This window comes from Arvicanthis niloticus, chromosome 13, assembly GCF_011762505.2.
Source record: "Arvicanthis niloticus isolate mArvNil1 chromosome 13, mArvNil1.pat.X, whole genome shotgun sequence".
Taxonomy (NCBI): Eukaryota; Metazoa; Chordata; class Mammalia; order Rodentia; family Muridae; genus Arvicanthis; species Arvicanthis niloticus.
In genome coordinates this window covers 56,846,253-56,868,537 of record NC_047670.1, presented here as the reverse complement: position 1 = coordinate 56,868,537, position 22,285 = coordinate 56,846,253, and the positions used below count along the sequence as shown (strand labels likewise).

The window sequence follows — 22,285 nt, the reverse complement described above, 5'->3', positions numbered from 1 at the left end:
GCAATATTTTATTATTTTGCAAGAAGATCCTTCATTTGGGGATTCTGCTGATCTGCCTGGTGAAATTAGCCCACTCCTGGACACTAGGAAGAACAAGGGTGACGAGAGATATGAGAGGCCCTACAAACTGTCACACTGAACGTGAACAGGGTCCCTAGGCTATCACAGAAACCCATGTCTCCATAGGAAGTGGGGCATCTACCCATGGACTTAGCATGGCATGGAGGGCCTTCATCCCTTGGAGATGGAGAAGGCTAGAAGGACTGACACCTTCCTAAAACTGTGACATCTAGATGGACAGAGCCGGCCAGTACCACTATTCATTTCCCTTCCTTTTGATTGTTTCAGCCATGTGCAAAGATGTGGGAGTAGCAATCCCTGTAGATCCATAGGGTAAGAAGTAAGTCATGAAGGTGAGTCAGTTACATGGAATTCATGGTGGTGAGCATGGTGTAGCCACTTATGTAGTTACTGTCCAGGAGGAGAGGTTAATATAGACCTAAGGACTATAACGCTCTCAGCCTTGTGTAAATTGTCGACTGTTGATGGTGTCTAGCATCACAATGAACCAGCTGTGACAATGACCTCACCAATCTGAATATTTCTAGGTAAATGAGTTGAGAATTATATTTTGTCTGTTTGTTATGAGACAGGGTCCTGAATTTGAGAACCTCCTCCTTCAGCTCCTAAGTGCTGAAATTACAGGCATGCACCATTATACCCAGCAGAAAAGTGTATTTTAGGCTGGACTAACATTTATAACATGACATTAGAAATTCAACCATCTACATACAGAACACATACAAACACTAAGGCCTGATTCTGTAGTCACCTGGCCCTATCCTCTGTGACACAATCCCTGTGCCTACATAGTTCATGACATAGTGGAAAAGCACTGAGCATATGCTGGGAACATAATTTAGAGCAGCCCACTGAAGTGTCACTGAGGTAGGTGAGCTTTGAGATGTCAGAAGCCCAGGCCACGCCCAGAGTCTTGATCTCTGTCAGAGATCAGAATGTAGATCTCAGCTGCTGCTGCAGCATCTGCCTGCATGCTGCCATGCTTCCTGCCATGATGAAAGTGGACTGAACCTCTGAAGCTGTAAGCCAGCCCCATTTAAATGTTTTCTCTTATAACAGTTGCCTTGGTCATGCTGTCTCTTCACAACAACAGTACAGTGACTAAAACACATGGTTCCTGGAAATGTTTTTAAGAATCATGCTGAATGCTTATAGGTGGCAAAGAGCAGGTGTGATCAGCTGCCACTCAGAGCCCCACGCTTTGGCTTAAGAGCTGCCAAAGAGGCCTAGGCCTGTGACCCAAAATGGAATGGGGGTACCTGGAGGGGTGCCCTCCATATCAAAAGGCTAACCAAGGGCAGGTCCTTATACCTTTATGCCCCATTACAGAGAGACACTGGTCCTTACTGACTGTGTGGCATGTAACCCTGACAGATCTGTCCTAAAGAACAATGCAGTAATCCATTCTTGGCTCTGGTCTCAGAGATGGGCATAGCCACAGGCCTAAGCACAGTCAGCCTGACTCAGCTCCTCTATAAGGAAGCAGGTTTCAAGGCCTGGAATGGAGGTAGTGAGAAAAGTCACCTTGGACATGCAGAACAGATCCCATACATACAGGATGGATGGCTAATAGACATGTACCAGGCTCAACAGTTCCCTTTAATAGAAGGAAAGCAGCACCTCCCTCAAACACACACATGCAACAATTTTTTTTTTTTTTTTGGAGTTAAGGCCTTAATATGTAGTCCAGTCTGGCTTTGAACTCACAAAGGTCTACCAGCCTCTGCTCCCTCCAATATTGGGATGAAAGATGTGTGCCTCCCTGCCCGGCTGACTTTTATCTTTTTTGAGAAAGGGTTTCACATTGTGTAGGTCGGGCTCTTTAGAACTTAGCTTTGTAGCCCAGGATGCCCTCAAACTCACAACGACCTCTTGCTATAGCTTCCTGAATGCTGGGGTTATAGGCGTGCCTACTACACATGGTTTATGAACCACATTGTCCTCTGAATTAAACATCAGCTTAGTGTCTGACTTCTAGTACTTCCGTCCTGCAGAATGGCACTGGTAAAAGGAACTCAGCAGTGCTGGGCAGGGATGGGCTGTGCTCCCTGTTGACACAGGGGGCAGAGCATCATGGCAGAACAGAACATCCTGGTGGAGTGGGCACTCGCTCAGGCCCACATCTCTAGTGCACAATTATCCAGGAGCTCTCACTGGGTGAGGATATTAGTCTCTGCCTCACTTTCCTTATTTCCAAAGTATGTTATAATAAAACCTCTTACTTCACAAGGTCATGTTAAGTACTAGTCAGTTAATATCCTGATAATTATTGGAATAGCTCAATTGGCATAGTGCTTGCTGTGCACTCAATACCCCAGCACCACAAAAAGTTATAATTATTTTTATTTTAATAATACTTTTGTATTTACTCATGTACATGGACATTTTGGACCTATGTGTGTCTGCACACCTCACGACTAGCTGATGCTTTGGAAGTCAGAATATGGCTTTGCATCCCCTGGACTAGCTTTCTACACAACTGTGCTTAGTGCGTATGAGAAAAACATACAAAAACATGTTAACACATGTAGCTCAGTAGCACAGCCAGGATCCCCAACAGTATATAAAGGACTAAACATTTCTCACGTCTATCCCTTCCACCAAACATGTTCTCAAGCACTTATACCCTGTAAACTGCAGCTGTACACCTCTACCCCAGTATTCAGGATGCCACAGCCACTGGCACTCCTGCTCAGCTCTCCCAAGCCTCAAGTCACCAGCAGGCCTGCAACACGCTATCCCATTACCAGAGTGGGACCTGGGCTTGGGGCCCTTATAATGGCAAGTTAAGCTGTGCATTACCTGGTGAATGATTCCAGATCCAGGCCTCCAGAAGCCCACGCCATACTTGGCACCTGCAGTTGCCAGGAAATTATACACTTCCTGGTTGATGTCCTATTAAAACAAATCAATAACCTAAGCATTAGTTTGATCTGGGGTAACCTCATACTCTACACTCCCTCCCACGGCACTGACATGCTGGTCCAATGAAGACAAGTCTTCTCTTGCAGGGCTTCTAAAAATCATTCCAGTGGGCTTGGCCACTGGCCTGTGGCTTCAGCTGGCAGGCCCAGGGAGAAAGACAGGGGAGTGGACTGCTCCAGTTCTATGACACCTGGCCAAGGTGGTAATTTGGGAACAAGTCTCTGCCTTGCTCTGTGCCTCAGTTTCCTAGTAGAAGTAATAAGTCAGGATAATTGCCAATGGCTTGTCTGGCACTCAATTCTCTAATGAGAGCCAATAACAAAGGGATATGCCATGTCTATGAAGGTACACAGGGTGACAGGAACTAGCAAAGGGAAACAAGGGGACCAAGAGGACATCTTAGTTTTGCTTCTCCACTGAGTGGTGGGTACCTGTCTAAGACTCTCAGCTAACACTTATTGACTGCAAATAATATTGTGGTAAACAGCCCCACAACCCACTTAGGAACAAGTGTCAAATCAACTGCTGTCAAATCAACTTTAGAGATGGAAAACCAGAGGTTCCGGTGAGGCCTGTCCAACTACAGACTTGAAGAGAATCCAAAGCTGTTGCCTCTGAAAAGGGTGTAAGATTCCACCTGTGAGCACCTGTGAATGTACAGTAGGTGTGCAGTTACTGGGTAAGGTGTTTTACAGGCCCTACCTGGCTGGGCCATTGATCTGAAAAGAATGGGACCCAATATTTCCATTTACCCTGGCATTTAAAAACAAACTTTATATAATGAAGGATGACCATGGACACGTGAGACAAGAGGATCAGCGCCATGGTAGACTCTAGTGTTGAAAAAGAGGAGCAGGTCCACACTTGATTTAAAACAAAACAAAACAAAAAACCCAAAAAACTGAAGCCAATTTCATTTAAATTCCAACTAGCCAGTTTATCCTTCTGAGAGTCCACTTGGTTCCCCAGGTGAAAGAATGACAGGCAAGTTGTGTAACAAGAGAGACCCCTTCCTTATTAATAATTAACACATTGGCCTTGTTTTTTACAAACCAGTTACTTGTGAAACTGGGACACAGGGCAGGAGGGTAAGGGACATTATATGTTTGTGAGAGGGAGGGTGTGACACTGCAACAGCCTGGAACCTTCTCTGGCTGTGTGATTACAGACAGATCGCTACTTGTCTCTGGGCTAGAGATTATAAACACATGCAGAACTGACCCTATCAATCCCTTTCTAAATCCTCATGTCTCCCTGGTTTTCAGGCTGAAAGTAAGCCACAACAGTAGTAAGAATTAGGAGCTTTAAGAGACTTTGCCCTCATGAATGCTAATTAACTGAGGAGTGGCTTCATAGTAAAAGGAGCAAGGCTTGCCTGGTCTTCCCGGCTCACCCATATTTGCTTGCCCTTCCACCCATGATAGCACAAAGGTTCCTGCCAGGTGCCCCGGACCTTCCGTCCTTCAGAATAGAGACAAAATGAACTCCTAGAGTATATAGTTTCCCTCATCTCTAATGTCCTGTTAGGGCAGTAGGAAACTAAGACTAAGGCAGGGTCTACCCATGACTCTAGGATAGCAGAAACAGCCTTTCCCTGCCCGCCTCACCTTCTATCTTTCCACTGGGCTCAAGTTTGCAGACCCCTTTTCATTGTATAAGTTAACTTTCTTCCTGTCTTAGGGCCATTTTATACTCAACACTCATTCAATGTGTTTGTGTGTTTGTTTAGAGGGAGGGTGATGGGAGACACAGCCATCTACCTATCCATCCATCCATCCATCCATCCATCCATCCATCCATCCATCCATCCATCTATCCAGGGTGAGACAGGGTCAAGGGCTCATAAAGTCCAGGCTGGCCTCAAGCTGACTGTAAAGCGGGGAATGATTCTGAACTCTTGATCTCCACCTCTCAGGTGCTAGAATTACAGCCATGCTCCACCACCGCAAGGCCTTTGCTAATCAGTCTAGAATCCCTTCCTCCAGTTATCTGTTTAGGTGTCAACTTACAGCCCATCCTCAAGGGCTCCCAGCCCTTTCCTAAATCTCAATCAGACCCCTGTCTTATAATCTACAGAGCCTGCACATTCCCTGCCCTTGCCATGAAGGTTCTTCCTTGAGAACTCTGAGATTTGTGAGAGGCAGGACCATACTCATCTAGTTCCCACTTAACAGTTTTTTCTACTTAACATAAGATGAACACTCAGTAAACATTTGTTGAATACAAGGGATGAGAGCTACAATCTGTGGTCTGTACATCATATCTGTACCACAAATGGTGGTCCTGCTGGGGAAGTTTTCCCCAGGGTCCTTGGTCTGTGCAGCTTCTGGTCCAGAAAAGACATGTAATATGATCACCCCTCTGCAGCTAATATGGAAGTTTCAAGTTTGTAGACAGGACTTGATTTCAGCTGAGTGGAAAGTGTCACTGTCTACCTAGGACACTATGGGTGGGTAAGAGTGAAGAAAGGCCAGAATGGTAAGTCTGGGTGCCCTCGGAGTTTCCCAGGGGTCTGAGAGGATCTGTGAGCCAGGATGACCACAGTAGCTCAAGTACTTTCAATCACATGCTCTGCTCTGGGCCAGCTGGGCCTTAGGCCTGCCAGCATTCACCTCTCGCCAATGCCCCACAAAGAACACCCACTCCCACTGCCAGGGTGCAGAGCAGCAAGACCCAGGGTGGGGAGGGAAAAGCAAGGTCTGAGAGTAGTACATAGGAAGGTATCACAAGCTTGGATGCTTAGGAGAAGGAGCACAAATTAGATTTCAAGGTAAAAATGGGGAATTCAGTGCTGAGTGGCAGTTTCAGAGGCACAAAGCCTTTGGAATTTTGTGAGTGTTTCTTAAAACTCACAAAAGAAGAAAGGTCCTGGAAGAGGGCTGTCAGCATATAGCTCTAGAGTGAGAACAAGATAGGGTCTACAACTCCTGCAGCTGTGAGATTCAAATCTGTGCTGCTACACATAGCGGCCTGCATCCTTTCCCTCATCTGATCCCATAGGCCAGAGGAGAGCAGGAGAGAGGACATATGTGACACGGACAGACATATATGAAGATGGGCTGTTAGGGTAGAAAGAACTCTGACTCCAGGACCAGCAGCATGTAGCAGCACTCCTGGGTGTGCAGTATTGTCTATTTTTATTTTCTTTTGTGTTGTCTTTTTGGAAACAGGGATTCTCTATGTAGCCCTGGCTGTCCTGAACTCACTATATAAAACAGGCTGAGCTTGAACACAGAGACCCTCCTGCTTCTAAGTGCTGGGTTAAAGGTGTGCACAACCATCGTCTAGCTTATTTCTTTATTATTATAAAAGTGTGTGTGTGTTCCTGAATGTGGGTACCAGCAGAGGCCAGAGGTATCAGATACCCCTGAAGCTAGAGTTACAGTGTTGTAAGCTGCCTGATGTGGGTTCTGGGAATCAAACTCAGGCCCTCTGAAGAACATCTCCCCAGCCCAGCAGCAGCATTTTCTAACAGAAGAGAATGTTTTCTGTGCTAACATTAGGGACAAACTTTGAATTTTCTAACATCTTCACGTCAGATTTCATTTCCAGTATTAAGGGGAATTAAAAGCAAGCCTTAAAAATACGTTAACCCTCAGGGCTGAGGGATGGCTCAGTGGTAGAACACTTGCCGGTCATATGTAAGGCTCTGGATTCCATCCTCAGACCATCAGTGCCATGGAAAGGCTGATGCAGCTCAGCAGCAGTGCCTCAGCATCTGCAACATGGGCTCTTTCTCCCTTCATCCCACACCCAGCCAGCAGCCCTCCTGGGGCTCACCTTGGCCCGGCGAAGGTCTTTCTCACCCCCAAGCTGGGCCTCGATCAGGTGGTCACAGTGGATGGTTGAAGGCACAGCCACCTTGGGCAGCCCGCTGCTGATGAACTGCAGCATGGCCATCTGGGCTGTCGCATCCTGCATGGCCACCCGGTCCGGCCGTAAACGCAGGTATGTCTTTCCCCGCTCGATCTCCTGGTTGGCTGGGTCATCCAGGTGTCCATACACAATCTTCTCTGAGAGAGTAAGAGGCCGGTTCAACCTGCAGACAGAAAGAAGGTAGTAGCTTTGTGACTCGCCCTGTCCCGGCACAGCTTCTCCCTCTCTTGTGTGGCAGTGGACAGGCACAGAAGCATCTGTGTGCAGGATCCCACGTTCCACTTGGCATCTCCAGGACACTAGGAAGTACCTGGCATTTATTGTGGTTATTGAAGATTTACTTGAAGAACAAGTGAATGTTAGTATCATGGGAAGCAGGGCTCAGGGATCAGGAATTTAAAACTATCCTTGGCTATGTAGCAAGCTGAAGTCTAGCTTAGTTACATAAAGCCCTGCTTAAAAAAAAAATCAAAACAATACAAAACAGTCAAGAGAAACAAACATTCAGAATGAGAGGCCTAGTGTTTTCAGAGAATATTTGCTTTTGAACTACATTAGTGTGTTATCTAGCAGGTGCCTAGATAGCGGATGCATACACATTCTCATCCGATGTCAATTACATTCTTGGTATCTAAATCCAAAGGACACAGGCTCAGCAGGCAGATGTTAAAGCTCAACTCGCAGTCTACAGCCTGAGTCTTGGCTGGAATCTCTTTACTCGACTTAATTAGCACTGGGCACAAGTGTCCACCACACACGAGTGATGCCCGCTTCTGTCCTGTTTGAGAGGCTTCTCTGCCAGTCTCATGTGTATCTGAACGGTGTGGCTGCCACCCATCTTCACTGCACACTCAGGCTGCTTTCCTAGATCTGAGTTTCCTTGGAGGTTCATGGATCCCTTCCATACATAAGATAAATATGGGAATCAAGCAATCCCTCAAGCAGGCACAGACTGTCAGGACTCAGTACTTCCTCCTTACCAGTATGCCACCCACTAGACCAAAGTCAACTCTCTGCCCACCATCCTTCCTACCTACCTACCTACCTACCTACCTACCTACCTACCCACCCACACAACCCAGCAGCCAGCCCCTTCCTCCCACCATTCTAGAAACTTTGGATGAACTTGAGACTGCCTAGGAAGCACCAGAGTTTGCCACAGCCAAATGACAGCTCTGTCATTCCAGGACACAGAGTCAGAAGCTCAGAGTTTATATCTGACCCTGTCACTAAGCCTACTAAGGCACTAAATTAACAAACTGGCTTCCTTGTAGAGCCCCTTCATCTACCTGCTTAAAGTACAAGACCAGACTAGAGAAAAATGCTTACTAACAGCGTTTTCTTGGTTTTAAGACTTGGCTTCAAACTCATGGCAATCTTCCTGTCTCAGGCTCCTGAGTGCTGGGAGCAAAGGCATGTGCTACTGTTGCCTGGCTCTTTGTTTGATTTTCAGGATAGAGAATGCTCTCCATAGCTTAGGCTAGCCTCCAACTTATGATCCTCACAGCTCAGACTCTATCTACCTCAGCATTCCCAATGCTGGCATTACATGCATATACACTACATATACCTGACTATTTGTGTGTGTGAATGTGTTGTTGTTGTTTTTTTAATTTAAAGATTGTTTTTATTTTATGTGCATGGGTATTTTTGTGTGTGTTGTGTATGTGTGCATCATGTGTGCATGCAGTACCCACAGAGGCCATAAGAGGGTGTGAAATTATATCTTCTTGAACTGAAGTTACAAGTGATTGTGAACTGTTATGTGGGTTCTGGGAACCAAATTTGGGATCTCTAGAAGAGCAGTAAGTGCTTAACTCTCTCTAGAACCTTTGTCCTGTTGTTGTTGTTGTTTTTTGGGGGGAGTAGAAATTTACTTTATAGCCCAGTTGGCTTCAAGCTCAAGAACCAACTATCTCGACTTTTTGAGTGTTAGAATTAGAGGTACACTAGAATTTGCAGATATCTGCCACCATGCTTGACATAGTCCTCTTGTTTTCAAACAGCATTATTAAAGCAGGACATTGTAGCTCTATCCTCTGAGCATTCAGGAGGCTGAGGCGACAGGACTGCCTGAAGTATAAGGTGAGCCTGAGCAGTCAAGGCTGGTCAGGGCTACAGAGCAAGACTCTATCCTCCTCCAACAAAGACATCCTGAGAGACAGCTTTATTGAGGTATAATTTGACAATAAGCTGTATACAGGGAATGTGTTTTGGAGATGGACAGTAAGTAGCTCAGATGCAGAGCAGGAGGTGCCAGGACCTTTACTTGGTCCTCACCACCACACATACAAACATTCCGAAACCATCTGCCCACTCCCCAAGTCTTTCCCTGCCCTCTGGTAGTAACTTCCAGCCCATTCCCAGTCCACCATGATCTCCATTCTGTTACTTAAGGTCAGTGTTATGTTATTAGAGTCCTAAATTCTGGGATTTTAAAAAAGATGAATTGTATATATGTGTGTGGACATGTGCAAATAGGTATCTGCAGAGGCCAGAGGACTGCAGATCCCCTGGAACCAGAGTCATAGTGGGTGGTGCCAGGAATTGAACTTGGGTCCCTCTAGAAGAGAACACTCACCCATCTCTCCAATCCATACTCTTAGGATTTCCTAAGCACTTTATGCATATAGCTCATTTATACTCAGTGCAGATGAGGAAACTGAGGCACTGGGAGGGAAAGTGAGTTCTCCCAGGTCCCGAAGCTGTAGTACAAAACTAGATGCAAGGAGCCAGCAGGGTGTGCTGTCTATGCTCTCATCTGACTACTGTAATCAACACTAGTTGTCACCAGCATGACTCAGCAGGAAATGTGGACCCTTCCTTCTCCTCTGCCTGCCTGGGCCTCATCTCCTAACCTTAGTCCCCTAAGCCCTTGAACTAAGAGCTCTTCTCTAAAGTCCTAGATGTTCAGCACAACAGCTCAACTGGCAGTTCTAAGAATCTCTTCATGAGAACCGCCAGTAAAACCAGCAAGGCCAGCCCTTTGCAGCAGTATATCCCAGTCAGGCAGGCGGGTGGGTGGCAGTGACTCACTGACTCTCAGTGACCCAAAAGAGCTGAAAACCAGCACTAAGACCTTGAAAGCAAATGCCTGCAATGCTAAAGAAAACAACCTGCCTGACCCTGGGTTGCGGAGACAGCAGGTAAAGACACTCAGCTCCACGCCAGGTGACCTCAGTGACCTGAGATGAACACACACTAACACCGTGTAATAGAAAGATGTGAACCTGACCATGAACAAACCTGGGGAGCTCATTATTACTTCTTCTGATTGAGAGTTACTTGGGATCTCTATATTTATCTGTCCCTTTGCTCTTCTGGGTTGTTCTGGTGGTGTTCTGTCCTGGAAACAGAGTCTGACCCTACTGTCAAAGGCACAGGGAGGTGGAAGAGTCCCTGGCAATGCCCTGCCTTCTTTAAAGCGCTTAGACTAGCTTGGTCTTCCTTAGGTCTTGTGGATGCAGTCACAGCTGTTGTAAGCTCATGTTTGATCAAGACACATGACATGCATGTTTGAAATTCTCAAACAAGAAAACAAATTCTTTAGAATAAAAAGCTTTTTAGAAGAGCCTCATCTCCCCTTTTCTCTATGTCATGGTTTTCAACCCTGGCACTACCTACTCTTGGGCCAGGTGACTCTGCTGTAAAGCTGTCCTGTGCACTGTGGATGTTTAGTGGTGTCATCAGTCCCTACCCACTACATAATAGCAACCCTCACTCTGTTTCCTGTAAAGATAACCACAAATGTTTTTACATATTGCTGAATATCTTCTGAGAGCAAAACCGGCTCTGAGGACGGGCAGTTGGTTGGTTCATGGCAACAATGAGAACAGAGCAGCCTTTTACAGTTACCTGAACCAGGTAGTTACCAGGATTCTCTGGTTGATGCAGAGTTGAAAAAAAAAAAAAAAAAGAATAGAAATTTTTGTTTTAGTTAATTTATTGACAAAGTTAAAATCTAAATATTGTTTTTGTTGCTTCAGCCAATTGCTTATAGTAAAAACTAAATGACAAGCAAGCCAGGTGGTGGTGCACGCTTGTAGTCCCAGCACATGGAAGGCAGAGACAGGCACATTGAAGGACAGCCTCATCTACAGAGCGAGTTCCAGGACAACCAGGGCTACACAGAGAAACCCTATCTCAAAAAAACAAAATAAACAGTCTCTAGGTGGCAAGTAACACTCTGCAGTCAAGTCACTAGAAGCTGACTTCTGTGCCAGCTCTCCTTCTAAGCATGGTGAATAGCAGAGGTGCAAGTCTGAGGATAAAGGAGAATCCATCATCTTCCCACCTAGCGGTGGTCAGAGACTCAAGAATAAATTAATAGTCTCCTGGAGAAAGGTATTTGTTCAAGGTCCTGTGTTGGCAGAGACAGCAGTTCTGCACTCAGACTGCACTTTAGAAAGAACTGGGAGGCTGGCCAGTGCTGCCCACACTTTGATACCATCAATCCCTAAAGGATCCTGTTTTCCCTCTCTCCTTCTCCCCTCCCTCCTTCCCTCCTTCCTTCTTTCTATCCTTTTTTTTTTTTTTGAAACAGAGTTTCTGTGTGTAGCCCTGGCTGTCCTGGGACTCACTTTGTAGACCAGTCTGACCTACAACACATAGATCTGCCTGCCTCTGCCACCCTAGAGCTGGGCAAACACAACTACCACCTGGCACCAGAGGACCCTATTAAATACAAGGTTCTCTCTCAGTTAAACTGGAGTGGGATCTGAGAGTCTTGGTCTGAAGAGACTCCCATGTGATGCCAAAAACAACACTGTTTAAAGCAAGGTCAAGCTCCCCTGAAACAGAACTGCTGAGGATGGGGAAGCAGGGGCTGGCTGGTGTAAAAGCCTCCCAGGTAACTTGAGCATGCAGTCTGGATGAACCGGACAAGACTAGAAGCTAGCTAGGTACTGGCTCGGTTGGTAGTGTGCTTGTCTTCTGTGCACAAAGACCTGGGTTTAAGATCCAGTGTCACATATGATGGCACATGCACTTGGTAGGTACAGGCAGAAGGATCAGAAATTCAAGGTCATATCCTTGGCTACACATTGAGTTCAAGGCCAGCCAAGTATGTATGAAATCCAACTGTCAAGATGGCTCAGTAGGTAGCACTTGCCAGTAAGTCTGACAACCCTAGTTCAATCCCTGGGACTCACATGGTAGAACAAGAGAATAATGAATGACTGCCCCAAGTTGTCCTCTAACCTCTACATGTGTGCATGCCTACACATGTATGCACACAGACAATAAATAAAATGTAATCTAAAAAATAATACTAGAATCAACACTGGGGCCACTAGAGTCAGAGAGAATAGGCTAAGTGTAGCCTTCACCAGTCAACAGACTTGGAACCTTACAAGGTAGTTCTCTGGTCTAACACTCCTGGTGCTCCTGCCTCCTCTGCCTCTCAAGTGCTGTGACTCCAGGCATGTGTCACTGTCCCCACGCTTTTCTTCATGCTACTCCTTGGATAAGGGACAGATGCTCCAATACAAAGATTTTCCTCTGCTGGAACCTTTGTTTCCTGAATACTAGATCCTGCCACAGGCAGTCCCAATGCCTCCTGAAAGGGAAGCAGCTCTCAGCTGTCACCTCAAGCTCCCCACAGCCTTACCGTTTACGGACAATGTTAATGTTCTTCTCTAGCAGGTCATACCGGATGTATTCACTGGGCTCAAAATGGCTCATGGCCACCTTGGCCCGTTGGCACAGGACTGAGGCTACATGGTACTGACGTACACCCAGGGCCTTCTGCAAAACATAAGAAAACAGCACCATCAATGGGTTTGTTTCTCAAGTGTCTACACCTGAAAGACAGGACCACATAGTGAAAAAAAAAAATCAGCTGTCATGAGCTGTTCTGTGACTGTGGCCTCGTGTCCCTTACCTGAAGATGGTTATCTTAGCAGCCACAGAAACATTTCCAAGAGGAGGAAATGGGAGGGCTTCCTAGAAGTCACCAGGCTCAAAATCAAGTTCTACCATACAAGTTACAACAGCTGAAGGGAATGCCTCCTTGGCTAAGTCCTAGAGAAGTCTGTAACAGTATCTAATAAGCTCTGTGGACCAGTCAGGAACACCTGTGTGGAAGTTCAAGCAGCTGTGACACGATGCCCACATTACAGCCAGAACTCTGCCCACACAGTGAGTTCCCTGAGGATAGAGAAGGGCTCCCTTACTGTCTTACGGACTTATGTGTCTCCTGGATGGAAGAATGAATGGGGAAAGCCTGTCCTAAGCTTGGTCGTTATTACTACGGTGTTGTATGACCCCCTCCCTTTTACCATATGGAACACTTCCTGACTTGTGATGCAAGGAGGTGAGTGACGCTGGGCAGCTTTTAATGTAGGCCATTAAAGGGGTAACTTCTATCAGACTGACTCTGGCTTGAATTGCTCTGGGAAAAGACAATCACTATGTTGTTAAAACATATAAACAGTTCAGGGAGAGTTCACACAGAGAGGAACAGCGGCCTCCTGTCAATACCAGCAGTTCAATCTCCAGAATTCATAGCAGAAGGAGAGAACCAACTCCCCAAAGCTGTCTATCTTCTGACCTCCATCTGTGTCTTATGTGTGCCATATGGCAGAAGAGTAGAGGTCAGAGGACAACTTGCAGGAGTCAGTTCTATCCTTCCACCATGTAGGTCCTGAGGATTGAACTCAGGTTGTTAAGAATTTAATGGCAGGCTCTATTACCCAATGAATCAACTCACTGGTCCATGAAATTAAAAAATAACAAACAAAACAAAAATCAGTCCCTAGCACTACATAAACTAGGTATGGTGGTACTGGAAACAGGAGAATCAGGAGTTTAAGGACAGCCTGGGCTGTATGAGATGCTCTCTCAACTAGTGGTGATGATGTGATTAGAAAACAAGGGAAAGAACTATGCTGGAGACTGGACACGCAACTTGATGGTAGTGTGTATCTAGTTACTCACAAGGTCCTGACCCCATGGTCAGCATTACTATGTGAATTTATTTATATTTACTGAATATAAGTACTCTACCTGCATGTACACTTGCATGCCAGAAGAGGGCATCAGATCACATTACAGATGGTTGTGAGCCATCATGTGGTTGCTGGGAATTGAACTCAGGACCTCTGGAAGAGCAGTCAGTGCTCTTAACCACTAAGCCATCTCTCCAGCCCCATAAATTAATTTTTAAAATGAGTATTATTTCTGGGTAACAACAGAATATTTACTGAGTGCCTACCATCCATGAAACAAGTACTGGCTAAGCATTCTGCACACATTATATCCTCTAATCTTCAAAGCCACCTGTGAAGTGATAACTCCATGACCTATCTTCCCATGGAGGAAGAGTGACCAAGGCCATGTGAGCAGGCTGGGGACCCAAACCCAGCCCAACTCATCTACTTGTTTGTAACTGTTCTAGGCATGTTATTCAAGTCTCTAAGCCTCCTTCAAAATGGGTTCAACTTTATAGTACTGAAGAGAAGCCATTCAATGCTCAGTCCTGAGTCATGGTCAAGCATGGCAATACACATGCCTGTGATCCTAGCACTTTAGAAATGGAGACAAGAGAACAGAGTTCAAGGTCATCCTCAGGTACTTAGCCAGTTTGAGGCCAGCCTTGGCTACCAAAGTCTGGGCTACCAAAGTCGAGGCTTCAAAATAAACAAATGAATGAATGGATGGATGAGCAAAGTCCTTACTCCTGGTGTTGTCCTGCTTACTCTTTGAGAGTTTCTGTGAATATCAGCCAACACTGTCCACAACACTTCTACTCTGTTGGATCTGTTCTAGGTTTGTGTTGTCCAATGAGGCAGCCTGAGCAAGCGCAATTGAACAATGGCACTTTTACTGTTTTGTTGTTTTACATTTAATATCTGTGTTGGGGGAGATATCTGTCATGGCATGTGTGTGGAGGTCACAGAACAACATGCAAGAGTCAGCTCTCTCCTTCTACCCTATGGGTTACAGTGATTGACTTGGGTGTCAGATGTTGACACTGGGTACCTTTATCCAATGAGCAGTCTGCTGTCCCTTTACTATTAATTAAAATTTAAATACCACATAGAGGCCTAGAGAGTTGGCTCTTTGTCCATGCCTGCCCCTCTGAGGACAAGCTGTTCTAAGAATAATGGTTCCCAGACCCTGGGGGGCACCAGGATCCCCTGAGTATGTTCAAACTATACAATCCCATTCCCACTCAAGATGACTCAGTCTCCAGAGTCGGGGCTGCCCAGCTATGAGAAGACAACTATCTCTCTTGTTATCCTCTCTAAGGACAGCTATCAGGTTTTTCAATTACCTATTTACTGGCTTATCTTCAAGTTTGCTGGCATCTGCAGCTCCACCAAATAGCCTTATGGCAACAACGCAGCCAGTGGACACATTGTATGACACTCTGACTTCCATACACTGTCACACTGTAACATCTTGACTGACATTTTCCTGACCCACTGCTTCTTCCTTCCCTTCCTTCCTTTTTGAGACAGGTTCTCATTATGTAGCTGAGGCTGGCAATATTAGACCAGGCTGTTCTCCCACTCAGATCAACCTGCCTCTGGTCCTGGATGCAGGGACTAAGAGCATAGTCATATAACAGCACTGACCACCCTTGTTTGTTTTGGGTTTCTGTGATTGTTTTCGAGACAGAGTCTCACTGTGTAAACTCTTTTACCCACTGAGCCATTTCACTGGCCTGGATTTTCTTATTTTTAAGACAGGGTTTCACACTGTAGCTCAAGCAGCCCTATAACTGTGTAGCCCAGACTGGCCTCAAAGTCAAGATGATGATCTTCTCAAGTGTAGGAATGACAGGTGCGATCTGCCATCCCTGGCTTGTGTACCTGATTTTCTGAAGCTGGATGAAAAACCTAATAACCTTGATCTTAGTTTGACATCTTCACTACTAGTTTCTATCCATCTCTAGTCCTTGTGGTCTATAGACGTCCTTGTCAGTACCACATGGTCCATGAACAAGTGAGGCATGGTGTCTCTACCCTGTTGTCAATCTAAAGCATGTTAGTATCTCTTAGCTCTTTATTTTATGCATGACATTCCATTAACTTTCTTTAGAAACTGGGCCCGACTATGTCATCCAAACTCAAACTCACAATCCTGGCTCACCTTCCCCACGCAGGAGTGTGCATGCTACCCAGCTCACTCAAGCATTTTAAACTTTCCACATACTACTCTTAAGCAGCAAGCAAGGTGCAAAAACCTGACACCTAGCAGAGTTCTATGAATGTCCAACGTCTCACTTGCAAGGTACTTTTAGTCGTGATTAGTGAGGTAGCGATTGGTAAGAACGGTGTGATTTCTTCAGGACATTTGACACATCAGTCAGGTTGTCTCTAACAAAACACAAAGGTCAGGGCTGAGTGGCAGTTCAGTGTGGTGGCTGTTACACTGGGTTGAACCTGAGTACCCAAGAGTACCCAAGACAGATCAACATTGGCCTAACTACACATCTGCCCTCATAAGCATGTCTGGTTTCTCATGATTACTATGTGGCTGGCACACACTGAAAGGGCCAGGCTTCCCAGACACAGCATGGCACTCTAGTGACTGTGGACCACATCTTATCCCAGATCTCTGCCCCCAGTAAAGAAAGGATGGGAGGACTCTGAAAAGTTATGATTCTTCTCCTACTCAATCCAGGCTCCCAAAGGCTGCTAGAAGACTCTCTCCTCACTCACTGCTTACTGTGATACAGGCTTTCAGAGTAGTGAACTTCTTGTCTCTCACAGTCCATAAACTGTGGTCCAGTCATTAGTACCTTTTGCTTAGGTGTCACCTGTCCCTTATAATGCACAGGGAAAAGCTCAAAGGGATGGCACCTATGGCTGATTTTGTCTTTCACCCTGTAAGTAACAAGCTGACTGTGAGGTGATCACGCTGTCTTAATTGCACTAGTCAGTCTGAGACCTGGTTTAGTGTGAAGTGGACAGTAAGTACAGGTTTCATTTGGCTCTTAGCAATGGGAAAGTCACAGAACCCTTAACAGAGTTGAATCTTAAAAGTCATTGTGGGTACTATACAATGCATTCAAAAATGTGGGAAACACCGGAAAAGGCTGCTGGTCACTTTTCACATGACCTTTCCTAGGAACACATTGTATCTTACACTTGAGCACTATTATGTGCCAAGAAACTCAGCAAACACTAAGGAGAAAGACAGCCCTACAGTGATATACCTTTGTTGGGTCAAGATCAGCAAAACCCAAAGTAACCTTTGCAAAGGTCATAAAGGAGACTCCTGCCAACTGTTGTGAGGAACTCTGCTTGGAATGCCTGGGTGAGAAGTCACTGAGGAACAGGATGTGCACATCATAAAATACAAAGCAGGGCCCAGACCTGGTCAGATAGAGAACCTCTAGTTAAAGAAGGTACTCAGGAAGGCTGAGGCAGGAGAGCTGAGAGTTCAGACTGGAGCTATAGTGTAAGATTCTGTCCCAAAGCAATGCATAACCAGACAAAGGGCAAGACATGGTAAAAGGTGGTACAGCTCCCCCTAAACCTGAACTCTTAAATTTTGGTTTTCAACAGGAACACAGCTTGAGGAACAGACCCCACAATTAGTCCATGCTGTACCTGCCCCTGTCATGGTGCCTGGTTGCTACAAAGACAAGATTGCTCCCATCCTGTCATGCCTAGGTTATACCAGAACTACCTGTTAGTGATTGGTCAGTTGGTCCTTGCCCTCAGAAAGTCAAGAAGCTGCAAGTGGTTGAGCTGTTCAGAGACTGGGCTCCTGGGTCAGGCAGAATTACTCGACTGCCAGTGTGCCACTGTGGATGGCCAATACAAGAACCAGGGGCAGAAATAGCATCCTTCTATATCTGGATCATCTCCCTTAGAATCCCAGCCTCCTGGGCTGTGAGACTGTGGGATTCCTGACCTCTCTTGAGCCTTGGTTTCTTCTTTTCTAACATAAAGACAAAACAGCAAAGACTGTGAGGGTCTGAAAGAACACACAGTTCAAAAATGTAGAGAAAGGCCCAGAGTGACAACACAAAGCTGCCAGTGGGGACTGGGAAGAGGAGCTAAAGAACTCCGCCTGGGCGAGCTGTACTTTGCTAGGAGGAAGTATGAAAGATGGCTACAGGAATACAGATGGGGTCAGACTCTTGTTATTCTTGGCCATGGCCTCCACAGTTCCAAGACTCACTGCTCTCAGCAACTAAGTGCTCAGCCCTTACTGGCAGGGAAACCTAATGAGCAGCTCCTTTGTGGTGGGCAACCCAGGAATACCTGTCAGCCAACACTGTGTCAAGTGGAAACATCTTCCCACACCTCCACTGCAGCTTCTAACAACATTTTCCCACCCCCAGTGATAGGCAATGCTTGGCACCTTGCCTAAGCATCTAAAGCTGCACAATTCCCTCTTGCCAGCAGGCAATCAGCTAGCTCGGTTGCTATGCAACTGGCAAGAACAAAAGTGGTTCTATCCTTTCCAGAGACAAGGAAAAGTACGGTGAAGAGCCACGCCTCCCAGTCACAGCCTCTAAATGTCTACCAAAGGCAGCAGGGATCCCTTTAATAAACAGGCTGATGGACTCACTCATCCATCTAATTCTCTTTTGCAGTCGCCTTCAGTAGCAGAGGCTGCGAGTTGCATATAAATCCTGAGCCCTGCTCTGGCCTGCAGATTAGGCAGCCAGTTCTACAGCAGCACACGGAGAAGGGCACTATTCAGAGCTCCTCAGGCAGCCTGTGAGCCCAGCCAAGAATAAAGCTGCCATATGAGACCCACACCTCTGCCTTGCTGGTTCTGGGGCAGAAGGCAATCACAGCCTCAAGAGATATGCACTGAAACCAGTGGAGGTCAACTGTACTGTTTTCCCCATATCCAGCCTACTCTCCAGAGATTTGGCTTCTACACCCTACCCCCAGGGAAGGGCTCTGGGGAAACAGGCTGCTGAATGGTCAAAAGCCCAAGTTCTGTGGTCCAATACATCTCTGCAACCAACATCTGGTTCTATAGTGTGCTACCTGTGACCTCAGATGAATTATTCAACATCTGTGGATCTCAATTACATTATTACAAAAACAGGCTGGGAATGCTGACATTTTTGGGTTACCGTGAAGGACAAGTGGGTCAACCCTGGTAAAAGACCACCTAGGACAGACAGATCTTTGTGAGTTTGAGGCTAGCCTGGTCTACAGAGCTAGGTCCAGGACAGCCAAGGCCACACAAAGAAACCTTGTCTCAAAAAAACAGATTTAAAAAAAAAAAAAAAAAGACCTATGTCTATGACAAGTGAAAGGACCTGATGTCAGTATGTGGCAACTGCTATGATTCCAGTTCCTCCAGGCCTGAACCCACAACTCCAACACCTACAACAACAGTAGGTAGATTAAATATTCACTACCACATCTGGGTGCCAAACCAGAGGGCTGAGTCTGTATTGAGGCCCAGCACATTCATCTAACTATTGCTTCAGCCATGTATTATATAGCATTTAAATTATTGCTCCCATATAACAAGAGAGGGATTTCACTGGCCCACATTTGAAGTCAGCCACTATAGCTCCACTGGTGAATTCAATGATGTCACAAAGGATTATTTATAAATACCAACAGGCTGGGCATGGTGACTCACACCTTTAATCTTAGTATTTGGGAGACAGAGGAGGGCAGATCTGATTTTGAGGCTAGTCTGGTCTACATAGTGAGTTCTGGGCAGCCAAGGTTACATAGTGAGTGAGACCCTATCTCAAAAAAGGGAAGGTAATGTGGTGGCACATGCCTTTAATCCTAGCACTTAGGGGGCAGAGACAGGCAGATCTGCCTAGATCTCTGGGTTCAAAGCCAACCTGGTCTACAGAGTGGGTTTTAGGACATCCAGGGCTATACAGAGAAACTCTGTTTCTGAAAGCCAAAAAAAAAAAAAAAAAAAAAACCCAAAAAACAAAAAAGACTCAGTCCGTAAGGATCTGATTATATTCACACAACCCATCTAAAAAGAAGTTGAGTGTGAATTGGAGTGGTCTTGGCGGTGGCTAAGAGCACTTGTTGCTCTTGCACAAGGCCTAGATTTGACTACCAACACATACATGGTGGCTCACAACCATATGTAACTCCAGTCCCAAGGGACCCAACACGTTCTAACTTTCTTGTATGCACTAGGCGTGTATGCACATAGTGTACATACATACACACAGGCAAAACATTCATACATATACTAAGACAAATAAGCTGGGCAGTGGTGGTGGCAGGACAGCGGTAATCCCAGCACTCAGGAAGCAGAGGCAGGTCTCTGTGAGTTTCAGGATTGCCAGAGCTACACAGAGAAACCCTGACTGGAAAAACTAAAACCAACAACAGTAACAAAAACAAACAAATCTTAAACAAACAACCTTGGTGGTAAACACCTGCAATCCCATCTATATACTGTGAGTATGCATTCGTGTGTGCACATATGGAGGTCAGAGGACAACTTACAGGAAACTGTGTTCTCCTACCGTGTTGGTGACAAGCCCATACCCACTAAACCATCTCACCAGTCGAAGACTCTATCTTTTAAATGAAGAAGCTAAAGATAAAAATGCTGGATAATAGAGGCTAACTTAGCTGGGATGGGAAGGGTGTATGTGGTGGTTTGAGACAGGAACTAACAAATCCTATGTGCCTTATCCCACACCTGACTGTCCTGAGGATGTGACACACACAACTGCATGACTATCCAGTGAGACAAAACGTAATATGTTCACTTTGCAGATGAGGATCCTGAAGACCTTAACAGCTTTGCTTCCATCGTTCCAGTCCTGCTTCCAAAACTGGCGAGCTCTTGCTTGGACTAAGCTTTGTAAAATGCCAAGAACGCTTTCTCCTTGCCTTCCAGGAACTCCAGCATAGCTTCTACAGGCACACTGTGGGACAGCCCTATAGAATTCTGTGCCTAGTCTCAATATTGGGAAGGGCATACTCAGAAATTTAAAAAACTGAATTTGACAAGATGGCTCAGGAGGTAAAGGTATTTGCTGCCAAGCCTACTGGCCTGAGTCCACTCTCCAGAACCCATGCTAGGAGAGCTGTCTTGCAAAGCTATCCTCTAACGTGAACACCCATTGTAACACGGACATATCCCTTTCCTCAACGCACAATAAATGTGTTTTTAAAAAAATGAAAAAAGAAAAAAGGAAAGAAAAGAAACTTCACAATTTTTTTTCCCATCTTCTTTGTCAGGGTCTCATGTATCCCAGGCTAGTCTCAAACTCGCACACATATACCTATACACATACAACACACACACAGAGAGAGAGAGAGAGAGAGAGAGAGAGAGAGAGAGAGAGAGACAGAGAGACAGAGACAGAGACAGAGACAGAGAGAGAGACAGGAGAGAGACCTCCTCCACTAATAGCACACTCGTCTCAGAGATTCCAGGTCTCTCTGGGATCCAAAAAGAGGCAAGCACTCTTTGACCTCTGATGGCCCAGCACCTACACAGCAACTCATTATTCTCCTCAAGCACAAATCAGTTATGTTATTCCATGATTTAAAATAGTCTAGTGCTGGGGCTGGAGAGATAGCTCAGTAATTAAGAGCATTAGCTGCTCTTCCAATAGCTAATTCCCAACAGCTCACAACTGTTTGCAACTCCAGTTGCAAGAGATCTGATGCTGTTTCGATCTCTATGGGTACTTTATGCATATGGACAGATGTACAGACAAACCACACATGCAAGTAAAATAAAAATAGTATTGTGCCACCACCAGGCATAACCAAATTTCTTTTATTTGTCTACTTGGTAATTTTCTGTTTCTCCTCTTCCCTTAGTCTCAGGAGCGCTGAGGCTACAGGCAAGCACCTGGCTTAGTTTTCCTAAGCTTGTTTGTCTCACACTCCCAAAGCCTGGACCAGTGCTAGACAGTAAACATCGTAGAAGCAATTGGTTCAGAGAGCAATGCTGTGTTCTACTAGTCCTCAACATAGTATGCTTGTTACCTAAATCTAAGATCTGAGGTTGGTCCATTAATGAATTTACAAACTCTCAATATAAAGCAACAGCTGATCCTAGGAAATCATCACAGTAATTAAAATTCAAAGAAAGGGGTTTTGTGTTTTGTGGTTTTTTTTAAACATGAAATTATGGAGAAAACTTCTGCCACAAATGTCATACTTCTTTGTAGTTAACTACTATTCTAGAATTACATACAAGAAGTTGCAATGATTTCCCCAAGGTCACATTAGAACCCAAATCTCAGTACAACAAGGTAAAGCCAAATATCTTTCATTTATCTATAGTCAAATGCACAAAGATAAGCATTAAAACCAAAGAATAAATATGGCTGTTTAAAAATCTCTTCCTATTTTCTTCATTTTGTTGCTGATCTCTCTACCTGGTAACAAGCACCGTCAAAACCAATAGCATGTGTTGAGTTATGGAGCCGGTGGTATCTTGGTCCAAGTCTTACTGCCAAAGAGCAGTA

General features: G+C 45.5%; 1 protein-coding gene across 1 annotated transcript in view; it reads right to left on the bottom strand.

The window, feature by feature from the left end:
- The window catches only part of Aco2 (aconitase 2), a 49,323-nt gene that overhangs the window by 11,573 nt on the left and 15,465 nt on the right, over window positions 1-22,285 (bottom strand). Inside the window, exons 3-5 of the mRNA XM_034516636.2 lie at window positions 12,491-12,627; window positions 6,787-7,045; window positions 2,884-2,976 (exon numbers count right to left, since the gene is read on the bottom strand). Coding sequence (XP_034372527.1) covers window positions 2,884-2,976; window positions 6,787-7,045; window positions 12,491-12,627 — 489 coding nt within the window. The remainder of the gene's footprint in view (window positions 1-2,883; window positions 2,977-6,786; window positions 7,046-12,490; window positions 12,628-22,285) is intronic.